The 18,984-nt window shown below is 36.8% G+C and overlaps 1 protein-coding gene across 1 annotated transcript in view; it reads right to left on the bottom strand.

Annotated features, from left to right (window-relative positions):
- Positions 1 to 18,984, bottom strand: part of RP1 (RP1 axonemal microtubule associated) — a 178,995-nt gene that overhangs the window by 25,510 nt on the left and 134,501 nt on the right. Inside the window, exons 43-46 of the mRNA XM_065669368.1 lie at positions 14,442 to 14,694; positions 9,960 to 10,201; positions 7,360 to 7,486; positions 5,565 to 5,713 (exon numbers count right to left, since the gene is read on the bottom strand). Coding sequence (XP_065525440.1) covers positions 5,565 to 5,713; positions 7,360 to 7,486; positions 9,960 to 10,201; positions 14,442 to 14,694 — 771 coding nt within the window. The remainder of the gene's footprint in view (positions 1 to 5,564; positions 5,714 to 7,359; positions 7,487 to 9,959; positions 10,202 to 14,441; positions 14,695 to 18,984) is intronic.

Below are 18,984 nucleotides of genomic sequence, written 5' to 3'. Positions count from 1 at the left end.
AGGCCTGCTAGCAACAGATGGGGTACATCTGTCTCAAAGGTGGAAAAGGATCTTTGTACAGAGTTAGCAGGGCTCATGAAAAGAGCTTTATACTAGATTTGGAGGGGGAAAGGGATAAAACCAGGCTCACTAGAGATAAGCTTGGGGGCAGCATGCCAGACAGCATGCTAGTGAGGTCATTTGGTCTGTCATCTCAGTAGAGGTAGGGGATGGAGATCCATGTGGCAGCGAAGATGCAGTGGTTATTGATGTGTTAGAAATCACAGAAGTGCCTGAGAATTAGAATTAGCATAGGAACAGGGCTTCCCCCCATGAAGAGGTGGTGAGATCAATGGGCCAGTTGAAGTGCTTCTACCCCAGTGCACACAACATGGGCAACAAACAGGAGGAGCTGGAAGCCACTGGGCAGCAAGAAAACTGTGACATAGTTGCCATTGGGGAAACATGGTGGGATAACTCACACAACTGGAGTGCTGCAATGGATGGCTATCCACTCTTCAGAAGGAATAGGCAAGGAGGGAAAGGCAAGTGTCCAGAGCTTAATGATGGTGACAGCAGGGTTGAGTGTTTATGGGTAAGAATTAGGGGGAAGGCCAACAAAGCAGATACCATGGTGATAGTCTGATATAGCGCACCCAACCAGAATGAAGATGCAGGTGAAATATTCTATAAGCAGATGAGAGAAGTCTCACAATCGCTAGCCATTGTTCTCGTAGGGACTTCAACTTACCAGATGTCCAATGGAAGTACAATACAGCAGAGAGGAAACAGTCCAGGAGGTTCCTGGAGCATGTGGAAGATAACTTTCTGACACTGCTAGTGAAGGAGCCAAATGAGGAAGGCACCCCACCAGTCCTGCTGTCTGTGTACAATGAAGGACTTGTGGGTGATGTGATGGTTGGAGGCTGCCTTCACCATATTGATCATGAAATGATGGAGGTTTTGATTCTTGGTAAAAACCTAGCCGAAAGAATAGTGGAGTTAAATCCATCTGGCAGCCGCCCACAAGTGGTGCTCCCCAGGGAATATGGGGTCAGTTCTGTTTAATATTTTTATCAATTAGTGTTTTCAATTAATTATGGTCACAAATGATCTGGATGAGAAGGTTGTGTGCACCCTTAGGAAGTTTTCAGACAACACGTCTTATGAGAAGCTGCTGAGAGAACTGGGGTTGTTCAGCCTGGAAAAAAAGGAGCCTCAGGGGAGACCTTATCACTTTCTAAACTGCCTGAAAAGAGGTTGTAGTGAGGTGGGGGTCAGTCTCTTCTCCCAAGTAACAAGCAACAGGACAAGAGGAAGCGGCCTCAAATTGTACCAGGGGAAGTTTAGAGCTGGTATTTGGGAAAACAATCTTCACCAAAAGGGTTGTCAGGCATTGGAACAGACTGCCCAAATAAGTGGTGGAGTCCCCATCCCTGGAGGCATTTAAAAGACATGTAGGGCCATAGTTTGTGTTGATCTTGGCAGTGCTAGGTTAACAGTTGGACTTGATGATCTTAAAGGTCTTTTCCAACCTAAATGATTCTATAATCCTATGGTGACCAGACCATTTTAGTGCTCATGCCTACACTACAATAACTTGGCCAACTGCAGACTCCTATGATTGGATTGATGGCATTTTACAATTATTTAATCATGTCAGATAGGCTTTCCATAAGATAAGGTCTTTCTGCAGTCACAAAACATTAGCATTCTAGATGGGATGGGATGTGGACACTGCACACAAATACTGAGTTCCTGCTAGTGGCCACAGGACACTGCCTCACAGTACACTGTCCCACATTCTGACTCTTCTTCGTGTATTCTGGAAGACATGGATTTTTTCCTGAAGTAATTTTTTTTTAAATTGCCAATGCACAATCTGTGAGTACTGAAACTGAACACCAACAGTCACCTTCCACTGACAATTTTTGTATGTGCTGCAGTTACCATGGTACCAACCTGAGCAGTTGATATCTAAATATAGGGCAGGATAAAGGATATATCTTTTCGACAACTAATAGAATGAAGTAAATATTCACAGCGATTTTATTGCTTCAGTAACTTAGAAGACTTAAAATGCTGGCTGCTCTCATCATACCGAGATCAAAATACTTAACTATCAGTCATAATATATTCAGTTGTAGTTTACTGGCTTTGATAGAATTGATCTGAAAAAAAGCCATTCCTGAAGAGGCAATCTGTAGGTAACTCACAGCCATATGACAGAGTACACAGCAGGTCTATAAAAGACCATATAAAGAAGCATGAAGAATTTTATTCGCTGAAAAATGTTGGGTGCCAGAAGCAATATGGAGGTATTGTATGGATTTCACAAAAACAGGCCCTGTTATTTCCAGAATGTCTGCACTGAGTATACTTTGTTCAAGAAAGTGTTTGTAGCAGGTAACATTTATCAGCCCTAAAGTGACTCATGAAGTATGAATAAATACTATTAGGATTTCATGAAAGCTGAACTGCATGAAGTGCGCCAAGATTGCTTTGTCTACCCTCACAGGTTTAGGAGAACATCAAACAAGGCATCAGTGTCATAGTAATTTTAAAGAATAAAGTTCTTGCAGCACTATTTCTCATGCTCGTTTGTCTGAATAGATCATCAGAAGCTCAGCTGCTCTCTCAGACATGGGGTGAGCTACAGGGAACTTCCCAGTGAATTAATAATATCATGCACATCACTTTATCACTTATTCATTACTTTGTTCAGCCTGGAGAAAAGGGTCTGGGGAGACCTTGGAGCAGCCTTCCAGTACCTTAAGGGGCTGACAAGAAATCTGGGTAGAGATTTTTTACAAGGGCATGTCGTGCCAGGACAAGGCAGAATGGCTTCAAACTGAACCAGGGTGGATTTTGATTAAATCCAATTTTAATTAAGGAAAAAATTCTTCACTGTGAGGGTGGTGAGACACTGGCACAGGTTGCCCAGAGAAGCTGTGGCTGCCCCAGCCCTGGCAGTGCTTAAGGCCAGGTTGGATGGGGCTTTGAGCAACCCGGTCTAGTGGAAGGTGTCCCCGCCCGTGGCAAGGAGGTTGGAATCAGATGAGCTTTAACGTCTCTTCCAACCCGATCCATTCCATGATTTTATGAGCTGTCAGTTCTCTGGTGGTTTCACAGGTGTAAGAACTTTGTAAAGACACAAAACAACCTTTCAGATATAAGTTAATTAATTCTTCTACTATCATGTAACTCAGCTCATGTAAATAAAAGATTTGTTAAATGAAAGAATCATATCTCCATTCCACTGCAAATTCCTCTGAATATTTAAACATTTTTATGTATTTCTGCATTGCTAAACTGTTGCTTGTGGCAGCCCTGACATTCTGTGAGATTAACACCATATTTTGATGTGATTTCTAACAGAAACACTGTTCCAGTTCACTAGCTGTTACTGTATAGTCAGGGGAAAAATTATTGCAAGGAAAAGCACATTTTAAAATGTCAGAACAACTGTTAAGATTCAGAAGGCAGATTCTGTCTGTTATACTCCAAAATCCCCTAAACCACCAAGTCCAGACTCTGACTACAGGGGTGCTTGGCACAATATGTGATTGGGTTGGTATAGAAAGAGATGCTCTACACTTGAGAGTCTTTTTGGAGAATGTAAGTAAAGAAAAGAAAACATTGGGAAATTTCCAAAACATGTCATGAGCAAAATGTTGCTGCAAACGCAGGAGTCTTGCCTGCAGAATCAATTTATGCTTTGTCAATTAACCAAATTACTTTATTTTCACTGAACAAGGAGAAAATCAATACTTTTCTGTGTTTCTCTATTACTTATCTACAAGCTATTTCTTTTTAGGGCCCTAAAATGTTCCTATGCTGATATCTATTTTCAGAAATATAAGGATACTGTGTTACATTCGCACGCTGTTCCTATAAAATGTCAAGTAATGAAGAGATAGGTACATGCTAGTTCTGCCTCTTACTCTGTAAAACAGAATAATTCTGTCCCACACTAAAGTAGAAATAAATACTATAAAAACACCTTTCAGGTTATGAATCTTTCTAGTTCATTTCTGTTCTCTTCAGCAACATTTGTGTTTATGCATCCCTGGTCCCTCTTCATTAAAAACTACCAGTCTGGAAATCAGATTGCTCACTTGTGCAATTCTGATTTAAGGAGAAATCCAGTAAAATTTACATTAAACTAACTTTACTTCATAAGGACAAAAGGACTGCAGCTCTAAAATCCAATTAAATCAGTTATCAATAAACCACAACTCAATTACAACATTAGTGAAGACAAATATGCCTTTGTCCAAACTGAGTACCCTCATACACAAGTTTTCAGTCCCTTAAAAATAAAGACTTAAACTCTCCCCCCTTTCTTATGAATAAGCATTTCAAGTAGGCAAAATCCAGTAAGATAATGGCCCTCTTCAACTCCACTGAATTAATGAAGCTGGAGGTAGCTAGGAGCTGAGCTCCTAATCCTACATGTCAAGCGTCTGCTTTGGTTATCAATCTAAGCTGATTTGCAAGCTTGCTTCCATAGAGAAATTCTCATTCATCTGCCAGCCAACACCAGCAGAAGGAAATAATTTACTAATTGGTATTTCCAAAAGGGGAACAGGTTAGAATACCATATTCACAGTATTCACTGAGATTTCAGGAAGGTAGAAGAGTACACACACTATAAGAAAGACAAGTAGGACCGTCTAACATAAAATATGATCAGCATTTCTGGTTGCAAGACACTGGTGTTTCTTCTTCTAAACTTTAACTCAGAATTTCCAACTCCAATATTCTGTAACAGATTCTTTTTCAGAATCTTAAATTGTTTCAATCCTCAAATTTGTTTTCAAAGAAAGATCCACATAAAATACACTTTGTTTATTCCATGTTTAAAACATCCTGCAACTTTTTAGCTGAAAATTTCACTCCTCCTGTCCAGAGCTTCCAACACGGATTAGGGTTTTTGTCAAATACATGCATCTTGCTGTAAATCTGTCCCACATTTCTACAGCACATTCAGACACTAAATTCCCTCTAATTTCAGTTGATAGTAACAATGTTACAGGCAAATGCATCTCTGGCAGCTATGCTGCTCTTTCCCTCGTCTGTGTGTATGAGCTGCAAGACTCACATCTGCCCAGTGAGGGAATAACCATCTTGGTAGACCTAAGAAAACTATAAAGGGTAGCAGCTGACTGTCTGGAGGCAGACCAAAAGCCAGATGAGGGGTAGACTGGCAGTGGAAAGGCAATAACCAGGGAAATGAGCCTTAGCCTGAAGAACGGGAAGAAAAGAATTATTAAAGGGAATTGAGTCTCTTTTTAGCTCTATTGTGAAGCAAATACACAGCAAAAACACTGGCATGCCAGTGAAGACAACTAATATTTGAAAAATTGAACCTAAAAGCACACTTTATTGTCGGTACTGTTAATATCAGCTATATAATCACCAGTATTTCCCACATAAGATAGAGATATTGATATACACCTGCACTTAAAATCACAGAGCATCACAAACTGGGCTTTGTAGGCTCTGTCCTACTGCCATTAAGTCCATGTGAATTGGAGTGGATTCTAAATGTGCAAAATATCATGCATAAATTGTAAGTGTACCTTTCCTTTAGTAAAATTATCATCTCCTTTCCTGATGAACTTTCTTCTGCCAGTATCTCCCAAAAGGCCTTGCAGCATGATATACACATCAGCGTCAGTTCCTGACCCATAGGATGCTCCCGTAGTGATATAGAGAACATAGGTTTTCACTGTTGGGAAAAAGAGATCTAAGGTTTACCAAAGCTTAATCAGTTAAAAAATGTGTTATTTAATAAATTACTACTATTATATTTTAATTTTTAGTCCTTCCCACTGTGACCAAAGGGCCAAACTATATTACAATGCTTAGAAAAGCACACAGAAGCATTGTAATTAAAACCTAAGAACCACTATTATAAGGAATAATAAGCTAAATAGTTTGTGAGTGGGCCTGAAACACAGGCAGAAGAGAAAATGAGAGAACAACACATCACAAATTGTTATGAAAGCATGTAAATAATACTCAACCACACACTTGTATACATTTAAATAAGTAACAAACACTCCTATGAAACATTTCCTGGGCAATGGATGATACTAAATTACTCAGAAAGCACCTCTCTGCTCCGAGCCTCATGGAGTTCGAATGAAGCTGAACCCTGTCACAAAGACAGCAACTTTTGTACTTCCTCAGGATTATGGTCCAGTCAGTGGCTGGCCACTCTACGCTGTACCAGTTGTAGTTACTGGCCTGAGCAGAGGATTTCCAGAAATGCTGTGTGTTCTCTGATGTGTCATCTTACAACTCTTCAGCTGAGCATTTCTTGGTTGACTGTTTGTGTTAAGAACCTGTTTGTACTCTTAGAAAAATGTATAACATATTGGTGATCTGGCCCCCCAAAATAAGAAAGAAGCCACATCCCCAAAACATTCAATTGAAAAAGAGGGGAAAATACCAGGAGAAAGTGAAGAAAACAGTATCCATCGTCATGTTAAATGCTCCTTTTTCAGAGGTCAGCATTTGTAAATATTTAAATACCTGTGTTCTTACGGAAAAAAAAAAGAAACTGAAAAAAATTAAAAGACAAAGAGCCTTCCCAGGGAATACCCCAGCATTGCTCTTCTCAAATTCGTATTCAGGGAGCCTCTGCCCAAGGGCTTTTTTTTGAGAATAGCTTTGAAAACACAGCAGAAAAGGCAAGGAATACACAGATTAGTTGGGCTATTGATCTAAACCCTTAACTCCAGGGAAACACTTGGAGGAAACTATGGTATTCTTATAACAGAATATCCATTTGGGATAACAGCTCTTCCATTCATCACTAACTTTGGTTATAAAACTCACTAAGAAACACAGAGCAAACTAAAGGAATCTAGTCTTGAGGTGGTGAAGGCATAACTTGCATGAAGGAATTTGACGACATTTAACTGCAAGGTCACAGAAGAAGAATGCCTGAAATTCTAGGAACACAAACAGATGACCTTCTGTTGTGAGGGGCCATGGATCTCCTTCTTATCTGAAATTACACTATGAGAGTTATTTCCTTTGGATTTCCTTTGTTTCCTCTGGGAAAGAACCAAATCATATTATTGAGAAGAAGCTGAACTCTGAGTGCTGTTCAAAACTTTTTTAATATTTTCAGTGCTGTATGCTTGCTCTTTTATGTGTCACAGACTGATACCAATCAGACTTGAATGCACAATGCTCAGTTACAGGGTCTGAGATATTCTTTTTTAAACACCGGAGGGGTTTGGACCTAGCCGTGCATCACTAGCTAAAATGAATAAAAAATATCTGCTAAATCCTTTGGACTGCTCTGCAAATCAGGCATCATTACTGACCAAATTTTTTGTCGTGTTGTGATTTGTGACAAACCTGCTGGAAAAGGAGAGCCAACAGTGAGAACTGGAAGCTCAGCCACTCTTCCTCCTTCTTCATCTGAAAAGTTGCGACAAAATGGAAATTCGAGGACATTTTTGCTTTCTCTGTGTTGAAGCTTTACCTTAGCAAAGAGCAAAAAAGAAATACCTTCAGCATCTGTTGTGCTCTAATGGAAACTATAACAAAAGACATACTGCTAAACAGCTATGATGCATCATCTCAATATGAAAAAAGAAGAAAAAAAAGTTTTTAAAAAATGTTTTTGAAAGCAGCCTTTTAAAAGAGAAGGAATAAATATCTTTGCCAATTAAAAATAATTAAAATGCTGTCAACAGTATTGCTGTAGAGACTGTGATAAGAGGAAAAATATTTGGAATAGTTAAAAAGGTTCTTTTATGTAACCTATTCATCTAGCATATGGAAGAAAAAGAAGAGTCAATATGTCCATTTCAGCTTGTGAGAAATGTCAATATGCCACAACATTTTTCATTGCAGAATGTTTTCTCATTCTAAGTAATGGGAGGAAGAGACTGAAGTGTTTCTGGGAAAAATTGGAAAACAGAAATTCAAAATATTTTATAGCATCTGTATATATCTGTACATATGTGTTGTATGAATATATAGAGTATGTTATTCAATATTTTTAATCTATGAAAAGCTGTATGTAAAGTAATAAAAGGGTGATACTAATTAGCTTAGTCTGACTATAAGAAAACATATTTTAATAATGAGGTGTGTAACACTATGATACTACCGGCTATACTAATAGACAACATATTTTCTGTAAGCCTAGACTAGACATGTTTGAAAATATGTTACAGGAAGTAACCCTGATTTGAAAAGGGCACAGAGAATTCACTCACACATTTTTCATTACCTAACTCCCTAAAATGACCAAATGCTTAACCCAGTAAGCTTAACCATCTTTGGTTAGCAAGTGTCATTGGGAGATGGTGGCATTATTTTGTCTTCAAAACACTCCAATTATTTTTCATTATGAGAGACAAATTTAAAAGGTTTTTTGGTTTTGGGTTGTTTTTTTTTAATGCAGTATAAAGTGTAATGTTAATAAAATTTCCCTTTCATACTAACATCTACATTCCTGAACAGTTCCTTGAAAACCAGATTTCTTTTACTGTGCTTTATTTTTCAAGAAGTGAAAGAAGCAAGAATAAAGATGTTAGCTATTACATGCTTCAAAAATAAAGTGTATCTTAATTTTTTTTCTGGACATTGTTTTATAATGACTTCAATTTTCTCAAGAACATTAAGACAGTTATTTTGTGGTTATGGTTATAAAAGTGATGTCTGAATTTAAATATGGAATTCAACCAGCTGCACCTTCATTTACTTATGATAGAAGGGGGAAATCTTTGTGAGTTGTGATCTTGTAAGATCAAAATAAATAGCACAGAAATTACCATCGTGGTTCTAATCAGCAGTGAAAACAAACTGCTGACCTGTCTTTAATAACTGATATTATCCACAACCTCTTATACGAACCTAGCTATTTCATATAAGGATTCAGTCAGTCCTGCTATGGAATTTGTCAAATAACAAAGGAAATGTCTTCCTAAACCCCTAGTAATTTAAATCTCTCTTTCTAATCCTACATAATTTAAATGTGCATCTTTAGCTTACTTATGGAAATGATGTTGATTTTTTTCTAACTCAGCTTTGAGTCATTGTTCTGAGCTAATGAAGCAAAACAGCCTAATAGATGTCACCGCTTTCAACAGTCAGGTTTCTGTTCTGAATTTTTTACTATGATCCACTGTCTCTTACAACATCCAAGGGGCATTTTATCAATAGATTTTTTAGATTACTAATTCATCTGGCTATGAAGATTAAATTAAATACCAAACTACCATTTAAATATTGGGGGGCTTGACTCACTATTATCAGGTAATGGACAGGAAAAGTATTCTTTTTCCTCCAGTTTTTAATGAGAACAAGATACAAACATTAATGGACAGAAGCGTGAGTGCAGTTTGAAAGAAAAATATACTTTCCCTTAGACTTCTTTTTATTTTGCCAGCATAAGAGGATAGAGATATTTTTTTGTATAGTGAAATGCCACAGCAATTTCAGTGCAATGTCAGATTTTAGCTTCAGCATCTTGGACATCAGAAGAAAGATTGTCATTTCTGTTATTCACTTCTTTTTTTCACATGCCAACTTAAAAGGCAGACATTTTCATCAAAATGCATTTTTAGTGTCTGGTTTAATTATTTGCCTTGGATCACAATATGTAACAGCCAATTTGGAGTTATGTAAATATTGTAATATATGCCAGTGGCTACGGTTCTGAAAAGACACTACTGTATATGCTATAGATGATAGCACATCTGTATATATGCCCTCCAGAAATCCAGCTAAGTTTACAAGATTTTTGTTGTCTATAGCTATTCTAGTAAGTGTTTTGAGCAGTCCTCACACTATACAAGTGTTGTTACTAGAGCACTTACTCTTATTATGTCATTTCAGACAGAACTAGAAACTGGAAGCAATAACCATAGAATATGAAAAAAGGAGAATTTTACAATAAAGACACAGTAAGTAATTTCTTCAGGTTTTTTTTTGGTTTTTTTTACCTCACGGCAATACCAACTCTCTCCTTCTTCAGCATCTTCAATTTCTAAGCGAACTTTGAATATAGTATTGAATTTCTTATTTAGTTCAATTGAAGTTTCATAAATCTGCCCATTTTTAAGGGATCCTTTGGGGAATATGACTGAAGTACAGATACCTTTTCCACCACATACACTTAAAGACACTTTAGGATTCATGGAACTACTGAAAATATCACTAGTTGTGACAAGGACATCCCAGGTCCCTGTTGAAAGAAAACAGAAAAAAATTAATGGGTTTGCTGAATATCCAAAATAATACAGCAATTTGCAACAGGCTGAGCTAGTGAGTGCAACCCATCCCCACCTTTGCACTGAGCTAAGATATTTGCACTTAACAGGTTCACTCATTATCATTGATTTAGTGAGAAATAGATTTGGACAGCAGCCCTTCTGCAATGATAGCTGACCCTTTAGAGATGGGCCACTCCAATAGCACTATGCAGATAAGACTGCCAGTTCCATATTAGAGATTTATAAAGAGTCATGCCAACTGGTTGATTTTTTCCCATCATAAATGTTTCCTCTGCTGATTTAAATTTTTTTTCTTACTAAACACCACTCAAAAGCAGCGTATTTTCTACTAGGTAGTACTGGTTATAAGGTTTGCCTTTGGTCAGGGCAGAGTATTTTTGTTTTAACTTTTTGAGAAGCTACTTAAGTTAGAATAGGAAAATATGCTCCATATATTCTATAGCAAGATGATGATGAGATAAACTGGTTTGGTGCTTGCAACATAATATTTTTATCACAGATCATCACAATTATCTATTTCTTTGGTGAAATGATGTTTTCTGAGAGATTTAAAATAGTCTTATATAACAGCACCTAAATTTGCCTACTTTAGGGACGCAGGAAACACTCAAAGCCAGCAGTTCTACTTAAAAAAACCCAAACCACACCAAGACCTGTAAAATTTTATTGAAGAATATAACGAATGAAAAGAATAGTAGCTTGTGTTCAAGCTATAGGTCTGTTCTGAGGCACTTAGTCTGTTAAACATTCTAGATGAATTGGCTGTCATCTGCATGCTCCTAAGGACTGCAGACTGACACCAGGTAGGCTTCTGAGTAACTTCTGTATCTCTATACTGAAAAGATATTTAATTAAAGCTCCAATCAACAAGACAGTTTTCATGACAAGAAACTTGTACCCATCAAAACAAATTCCCACTGATTTATCTAGCTTTCACATTTTAATTCATGTTGATAAAAATATATGGAAAATTGAGGGCTTTCGAACCCATGCATTCCATTTTTAAAATCATAACTCTTACAGAGAAGTTTTGGTCACCTGGGCTGGTGCAGAATTGAGCATGACCATATTTTTATTAAGATAACTTAGCTCTGCTTATGTAAAGTGGGGCAAAGTACGGATTTAATGACTTCAGCCAGCCATTCTGTAGAGCAGGGTATTTTACTTTGAGTAATGGAAACAGTGACTTTCTGAGTTTATATCTACAGTCCTGCAAAGTCCAGCTTCTTAATCACAACAGGCAAACTTTTGTCTCCTACTATAAACTAGTGCAAATAAAACTTTATTTCTTTAGATCAGGTGAGGATCTGTGCCATAAATTCAGGACTTGGTGAATGTAAAAAGTTAGTACTCACCATCTTTAAAATCATCTCAATTAAATTCATGTTATGACTTTATGAATAATCATATACAGCTACTATTTTCATGTCTATGAACATTAAATACAAATGAAACCAATTATACCCACGAAAAAATTTAAGTAAAATAAAAATTTATATCTTCTGTGCATAATCCAAGATTTTTTAGCCCTTTAGTACTGAAATATTAAGCCTTTAAACTATCGGTGTATAGCTGCCTAGGAAGACTGAATGGAAGGACTATCTCTATTCGATCATACAGTACCATACACTGCTATAACATGCAAACTATATTGGTAAATCTGGTAAATATATTGATAATTTGACACAATTTAAGACCAACTACATTAATCTTCTTCTCTTTAGCTAAGTCTAAAGGAGTGTATTTGGTTTGTATGCCTGAAGGAGGCTATGTCACTGTAGGAAGCCCACACTCAACCAGGCTCCTGGCAGTACTTGTGGCTCCATGGAAGGAAGAACTCACACTGGAGCAGTTTTGCTTCAGGACTTGTGACCCATGCTGGAGCAGTTCATGAAGGACTACAGCCCATGGGAAGGAGAAGTTTGTGGAGGACTGTCTCCCATGAGAGAGACCCAATGCTGGAGCAGGAGAACAGTGTAAGATCTAATGTCACCTACACTATGCTTTGTATTTTTCAGGTGGAGGTATTACCTTTGCTATTTTGAAGTCACACCTTTTGTCTTCATAAAATTGTTTTAAATACTTGCTACTAGATCTGTCACCTTTTTTCTCCAGTTGCTTCAGTATTCTGGGCTTCCTTTGGTTGTGTTTGACCGCTTGAAAATTGAAATTTTATTTGGAGTTCAGATTTGGTGATTTCCAATAACCTCACTCCCATTAGTAATTTTTTATTTTCTTTCTTTTTCAACATTATGGTTCCTTAATGAAAACAGAGATAAAGTGTTCTATTTGTTTAGGATTTTACTTTCATCGCCTCAGTCTGAACTCTATTGTTCCTGCATAGTTACACATCTTTTAGGGTTCTTTTTATAAGTAAATGCTTGAAGAACCTTTACTATTTGTTTTAATTCTATTATAAAATCAGAGTCAGCTTGACATTTAGTAAGTACCATTGTATCTGTATACTTTGTGACCTCTAAGGTACAGCACTCTTTGCTGATCAGTCTTTTATTTCTCCTTTCGTTATAGGCTCTCTCACTTGTCATATTCTTTCTAAAGTTATTATACACCCAGGCAGAACTGATTTTCAATAGATACAGAGCTGAGTATTAATTCTATTAGACTGGAAAATATTAGCAAGTCTGCACTCAGATTTTTGAGGACTACATGTGTATGAAAAACAGAGGAAGGAAAACGTTTTTACATAGCTATGTTCAGACACTAATTAAGGTGCATAAACAAGGATGCAAGATTTCCCTCACTTTTCACATTACCAGCAAAGAAAGAAGCAACAGACTGACCAATCTTGGGCTTCTGCTCTGAATTAACCTCAGGAGACACCTGCCTCGCTCTGTGGGTTATGTAGGGCACCTATGGAATCCATTTTTTAGAGACGTGGAATACTTGCAGTGGTGCAACAGAATTTTTTTTAAATATTAATCCTTTAAACTATCAGTGTATAGCTGCCTAGGAAGACTGAATCGAAGGACTATCTCTGTTCGATCATACAGTACCATATGCTGCTATAACATGCTAACTATTATGGTAAATCTGATAAACATATTGATAAATTTGTCTGACATAATTTAAGAGCAGCTACATTAATCTTCTTCTTTTTAGTTAAGTCTAAAGGATATTTTTTATTCTGAAATTGTCACTACTCTAGCTGCTCATCCCATGCTTTTATTTCCACGGTATTCTGTCTTTCTCTTGTCTTGGCAACACTATTTTTTTTATTTTCTTAGATAATATAAGATATTCACTAGTGGACTAAGTACAGGTAACTAAATATGAAGATATACACTATAGCTGTGTCTGCAGCTATATATCATATAAAACTCTCTGAACATACAGTGAAATATCCATGAGCATAGAAATTTAAAAAAGATCAGTTTACAAAACTGCTGATATAGAATGCAAATTCACACCTTCAGATTAGTTAAACTTTACATAGTTTGGTCTACCAGTTCTGATTCAGATTTCATAAATGGACCCAAAACAACACTTTACACCTCTTCAAAAAGACATGAGAGAGCTAAAAAATCCAGTACCCTGGCAAAGCATAAAAGGCTTATCATGTTTTCAGTGTCTATGTTGTTTCTGAATTTTGGTCTTTTTTTCATTAGATAATTTGAATAGGATATTTTGTATAGGTCAACTAATTGTTTCCGAGAACTTGTGCCATTGATGTAAGAAAAAAAGAAAACTGCAAATAAAAGCAAATGCTTTCTGCAAATATGTGAACATAAGGGAAAATCTCATTCTGCTAAAAGAGGTTTTGTATCTCTTCTTGTGATTTCATCACTGTTGCAGCAGCCTTCTGCTCTGCATTAACTGCCATATGGAACAACCTACCTCTTTCTGCTTCATCTTTTTTCTAGCCTCAACTAAAAACACAGTTCCTACACTGTTTCTATCACTTAATATCTTCTTTCTTCTCTAGTCTTTCTTCCCTGAACATTATAATTGTATTTACCAGCTCTGGAAAGTGTTTGGAAAGGCAAATTTTGTGAGACATGAAATTCACATTTAAGCTATATTATTTCTATGGTTTGGTTTTAGTCTTAGAAGTAACACACACACACCAAACAAACAAATAAACAAACAAACAAAAAAAAGACAAAAAAAACCCCAGACAACAAAACCATTAAGACAAAATCTGAAAGGTGCTTTGATGATTTTGGACCTTACCATAAATCTTCCCTGTCAACTTCCCATTCCTGACTTTTCCAAGAAGTTTCAACATTCGTTCCATCTGTGCATCACCAACTCCACTGTCTAACCATTGCTGGCAAAGAAATACGTATTCGCCATCAGTTGTGCCTGATTCATGGATGACAATTTGGTCCAGGTACCATCCAGCTCCATAACCCACATCATGGTGCTCAACAAGCACTTTGCTTAACTGTCCAAGGTCTACTGCTCTCATTTCAGAGATACAAACCTGAGAAAGTAAAGGTAAAATGAACAGTAAACTGATTCAACTATATATTTTATCATCTTTAAGAAGATTATGTTTGGAGAGACATATTCCATTCAATGCTGAAGTATCTTTTCCTTTGTGATAGTTAAACAAGGTATTATCGTCTGACATTTGGAGACCCCCAGAAAATATGTGAATCCTTGAATATGTATATTTTTCCTTGTTCATGACCATTGAATTCCAGGCTTTATTATGAAAAACTTCCCAATATTTTTGGTCAAAAGAAACCTCTGATCATTAAATTACTTACAGCAATCTCAAGAAAACTGAAATTCAACCAGTCCCTCATAATGGAGACAGAAAGCACTTCAGGTATCAGGATAGGTCTTATAAACAGAACTTTGGTTTGAATAAAGCATTATATTTTTAAACAATTCGAAGTCTGTTACATTCTAAGACATCCTATTTTTCTAATGGGAAACTTCATATTATTCAACTCCGAACAGAAATACTGACATCGTTGATGACTATACAAACAAAGGAAGATACTGACATTAGAAACTCTAACTAACGCTGTGCACGCATACAGGCAAGAATTGATGTGCTCTTCGGATGTAAATAGACATCTGTTTAAATATTGCTACGGCTACCAGTAAACAAAAGCTAAATGGCAACTACACTAGTGCATGTTGGGATGAATAAATTATGTGAGTGAGAGAATGAATGTGTTCCATGCAAGAGATGATATGAGTGGGTGGCTAGATACATGGGCATGTGTGTGGGTGACATTAAAATACCCCAGATGGATAGTAGAAACAGACGCTATAATTTTTATTTGTTGCCAACCAATTTGCCACCAGTCAGGAAAAAGCGTGAGGACCAGAAAGCAACAAAGGAAGAGATGATTTTTAGAAAGAATTATGTCATCTGGTCCATTCTCCTGTCTCTGTGTCAGGCTGTTCTCTACAATGTGCTCAGAAAAAAAAAACCAACCATCAGAGTTATTATTCCTATCACAGCCTTAGGTCTTCGTGCATTCTTACCTTGTTATATCCACAATCTCCCCAAACAGTTACCATGGCAAGTTATGCCCCTTCATGTAACGCATATGTAGCCCAAAATAAGATCTAGCTGTGAGAAACATCTTGTAAATAACTTTTTGGGAGCACTCATTGCTTTTTAATTTTATTCTTTGTACTTCTGAGCCAAATATAATTTTCTTGTCAGTCTAAATGACCCTTGACTTAGAGGAAATAGCCTGTATTGCTAATATTCATATTCCTTCACAGCTAACTCTATCTGAAAAGAAGGACCTACCATTAGTCTCATTCTTTGTGATAATAATTAACAGTCATTAGACAACAGTGGTCATAATCACCCATTGTTATCAATGAATTCTCATAATAATACGTTAAATTGCCTACTCCCTCAGCATTAGCAAAAATGTACTTTTGGTTGATGTTGTTACATTTCTTTTTTTTTCCCCTCAGTAGAGAGACATTTGGAACAGCAAACACACTACTGGAAATGTAATTAATGAAAGCTACAATGATTTCATTTATATTGTCTTACTTTAGATCAAGTGTTAGCGAGGCAAACTACAATCTGCATTTATTTAACCCATTAAACTGGCAAAAAATCATACAATTACTTAAATAAATATAATCTGGCTTCACTTTCTGCAGTAATAAAGTCAACTTGACTCCCTTTACTTACACTTTCTGTAATTTTCTGCCTTCCTAGCTTTTCCTTATATTCCAGTATTTTATCAGTCAAGAGAGATCATATTTTTGATCTAAATTTTCCTTAACTTTGTTTCTTTGCCTCTCCATTCCATATTTTCCAGAGATATTGCTAGCATAATCCTGCTTCTCAAGACAGCTTGCCCTTTACATCCCTTCCTTTCCCCTTCTATTCTTAGATACTCTCACTAAAACCTCATTTCAACTTTTTTATTAATCTACTTTACGTAAAAAGAACCTAAGACTGGTAGTAGCATGTCAGGCCACAGATCTAGTCCAATATACTGTTGCCAGCAGTTACCAATAGCAGATTTCTAGGGAAGAGTTGAAAAACAGAGCAAATATATAGAGATGCTTCTTGAATATAAAGTCTCTCAGATTTTAGCAATTTGTGGTTCAGAGATTTCCTGAGCCAGGGACAGTGTCTTTGCACTTAACAGCCCTCAGTGGAAAGTTGTCTTCCATGACATTGTGCAATGGCTTTTTGCATCAACATGCATTTTACTGTCTGCAACATCTTGTACCAGAAAGTAAAAAGTATTAACTATGCACTGTGTAAAAAGCCACCTCCTTGAGTTTTGAATCTTCCACCTGCAGGTTTCATTTAATGCTCTTGAGCCTTTGTATTTCTTGAGAAAATAGAATTACTTATTTTCTCAATGCCGTTTTATATTTCTTACGTCCCTCTCACCTCCTTTCACCATGACCTTTCCAGGCCAAAAAAATGTTTCTAATTGTTCTATGTATGGAAGTTATTTCTTATCACTTGAGATTCCTCTTGCACTTTTAAAGACAAGTGAATCAGAACAAAACACAGCATTTACTATGCATTCGCACCATAGAACTTACCTGGAGGCATGACTGTATTTTCTACTTTGGGGTGGTTAGGGTTTTTTTCGTTTTTCTAATAATTCCTAAATATTAGATCTATTTTTTTCCCCTTTGTTTTACCTTTACTGAGTACTGGACTGACATAATTACAGAGCTATCCAAATGTTGAGGTAACTTTCCTATTTCACAGCCATCATTTTGCATGCAAATTCAAGGGTTTTCCCCCTTGTAGCTACTGCTTTTCATTTAGCTACAATGAATTTCATCTGCTGTTTTATTACCCAGTCATTCTGCACGAGGTCCTTCTGCAATCTCTGCCAACAACTTCCATATTTATTACCTTAAATAACTCAGTGCCATCAGAACATCTTCCTATCTCACTGCACAACTTTTTCCCAGGCACTATTACACAATGAAAAAAACCCATAAAATATCTAAGCTGAAGAAAACTTTCATTGTCCACAGTACAAAAATAGCTCACCTGAAAAAAAAGATATGCTTGCAAAGACACTCAGCACTCTATTGCTTAGTATAGCGCTCTGATTTCTTTAATGCTGAGAGCTGTGTCATTGACTCTGTATTGAGGTCCAGCTTGAACGTGCCCTGTAAATACTTTCTTTTTAGACTCTTTTCCAGGTTATGTCACAGACTATGTACCTGTATGTCTTTTATTAACTCTAATTGCCTATAAACATATGCCCTCAAAAATGCCAAGAATTAACCTGAATTTTTAATAATATCATCCAGCCAATCAACATCACAAACCTCTTCCAGTCTTTTAATAACACAGTTTGAACTAAGGCAGCAGGATTCTGCAAAAAAAAAAAAATGACATCTGAAAGAGACTATAAGAAAAGGATAGATTTAGATTAGATATTAGGAAGAAAATTCTTCACTGTGAGGGTGGTGAGACACTGGAACGAGTTTCCCAGAGAAGTTGCAGTTGCCCTATCCCTGCTAATGTTCAAGGGCAAGTTGGATGGGAGCAACCTTGTCTAGTGGAAGGTGTCCCTGCCTGTGGTAGAGGGGTTGGAACTAGGTGATCTCTAAGGTCCCTTTCAACCCATACCATGCTATGATTCCATGAAAAATGTGCCTAAATACTTTGAGTGGGAAGACTATGGCCAAATCATTATATATCTCCCAATGAATAGTAATTTCACTAGGTACTAGGACAATACTATCATTAATTTAGCACTATGCTATTGCCATGGAAAGGAGAGATTATGTATATTTTTAAAAGAAGTATTTAATTTTCCTTAGTATTAAATGAAAAGGGAAGTAAACTAAATTGAAATATATATGCTCTTTTCATTTTTGCCTAAACTATAGGTTATCTTCATTTTATGGTGGGAAATGATGAACACGAGGAAGGTAAAATGATACACTCAGGTCATCAGGTAAACCAGCGGCTGACCTTAGAAATTAGTGTAGGTGTCCTGCATCTAAGTACTTTATATACTATATCACACAGCCCATTTAGAACAACAGCTGTCTGAAGATGGTAGCTAGAGCTAAGCTAATAGAACTCTGACAAAGAACTAAAAAGAGAACCAGAGGAGGTGATGACAAAGTTTTTAAGAGGTTGCGAATGTACTACTGAAGAATCAGAAAAAGATACAGGAAAGTGTAAGAAGAATGATTAAAGTGACGTTTTTCTAGACAAGGAACAATGAACAATCCAGCAACAAAAGAAGTGCACAGAGGATAGAGGTCTATAAAAGCAAGAACAGCAAAG

Source organism: Lathamus discolor, chromosome 2, assembly GCF_037157495.1.
Source record: "Lathamus discolor isolate bLatDis1 chromosome 2, bLatDis1.hap1, whole genome shotgun sequence".
NCBI classification, from domain to species: Eukaryota; Metazoa; Chordata; class Aves; order Psittaciformes; family Psittacidae; genus Lathamus; species Lathamus discolor.
Note: the sequence above shows the minus strand (reverse complement) of the source record. Positions and strands in the feature narration are given on the sequence as shown.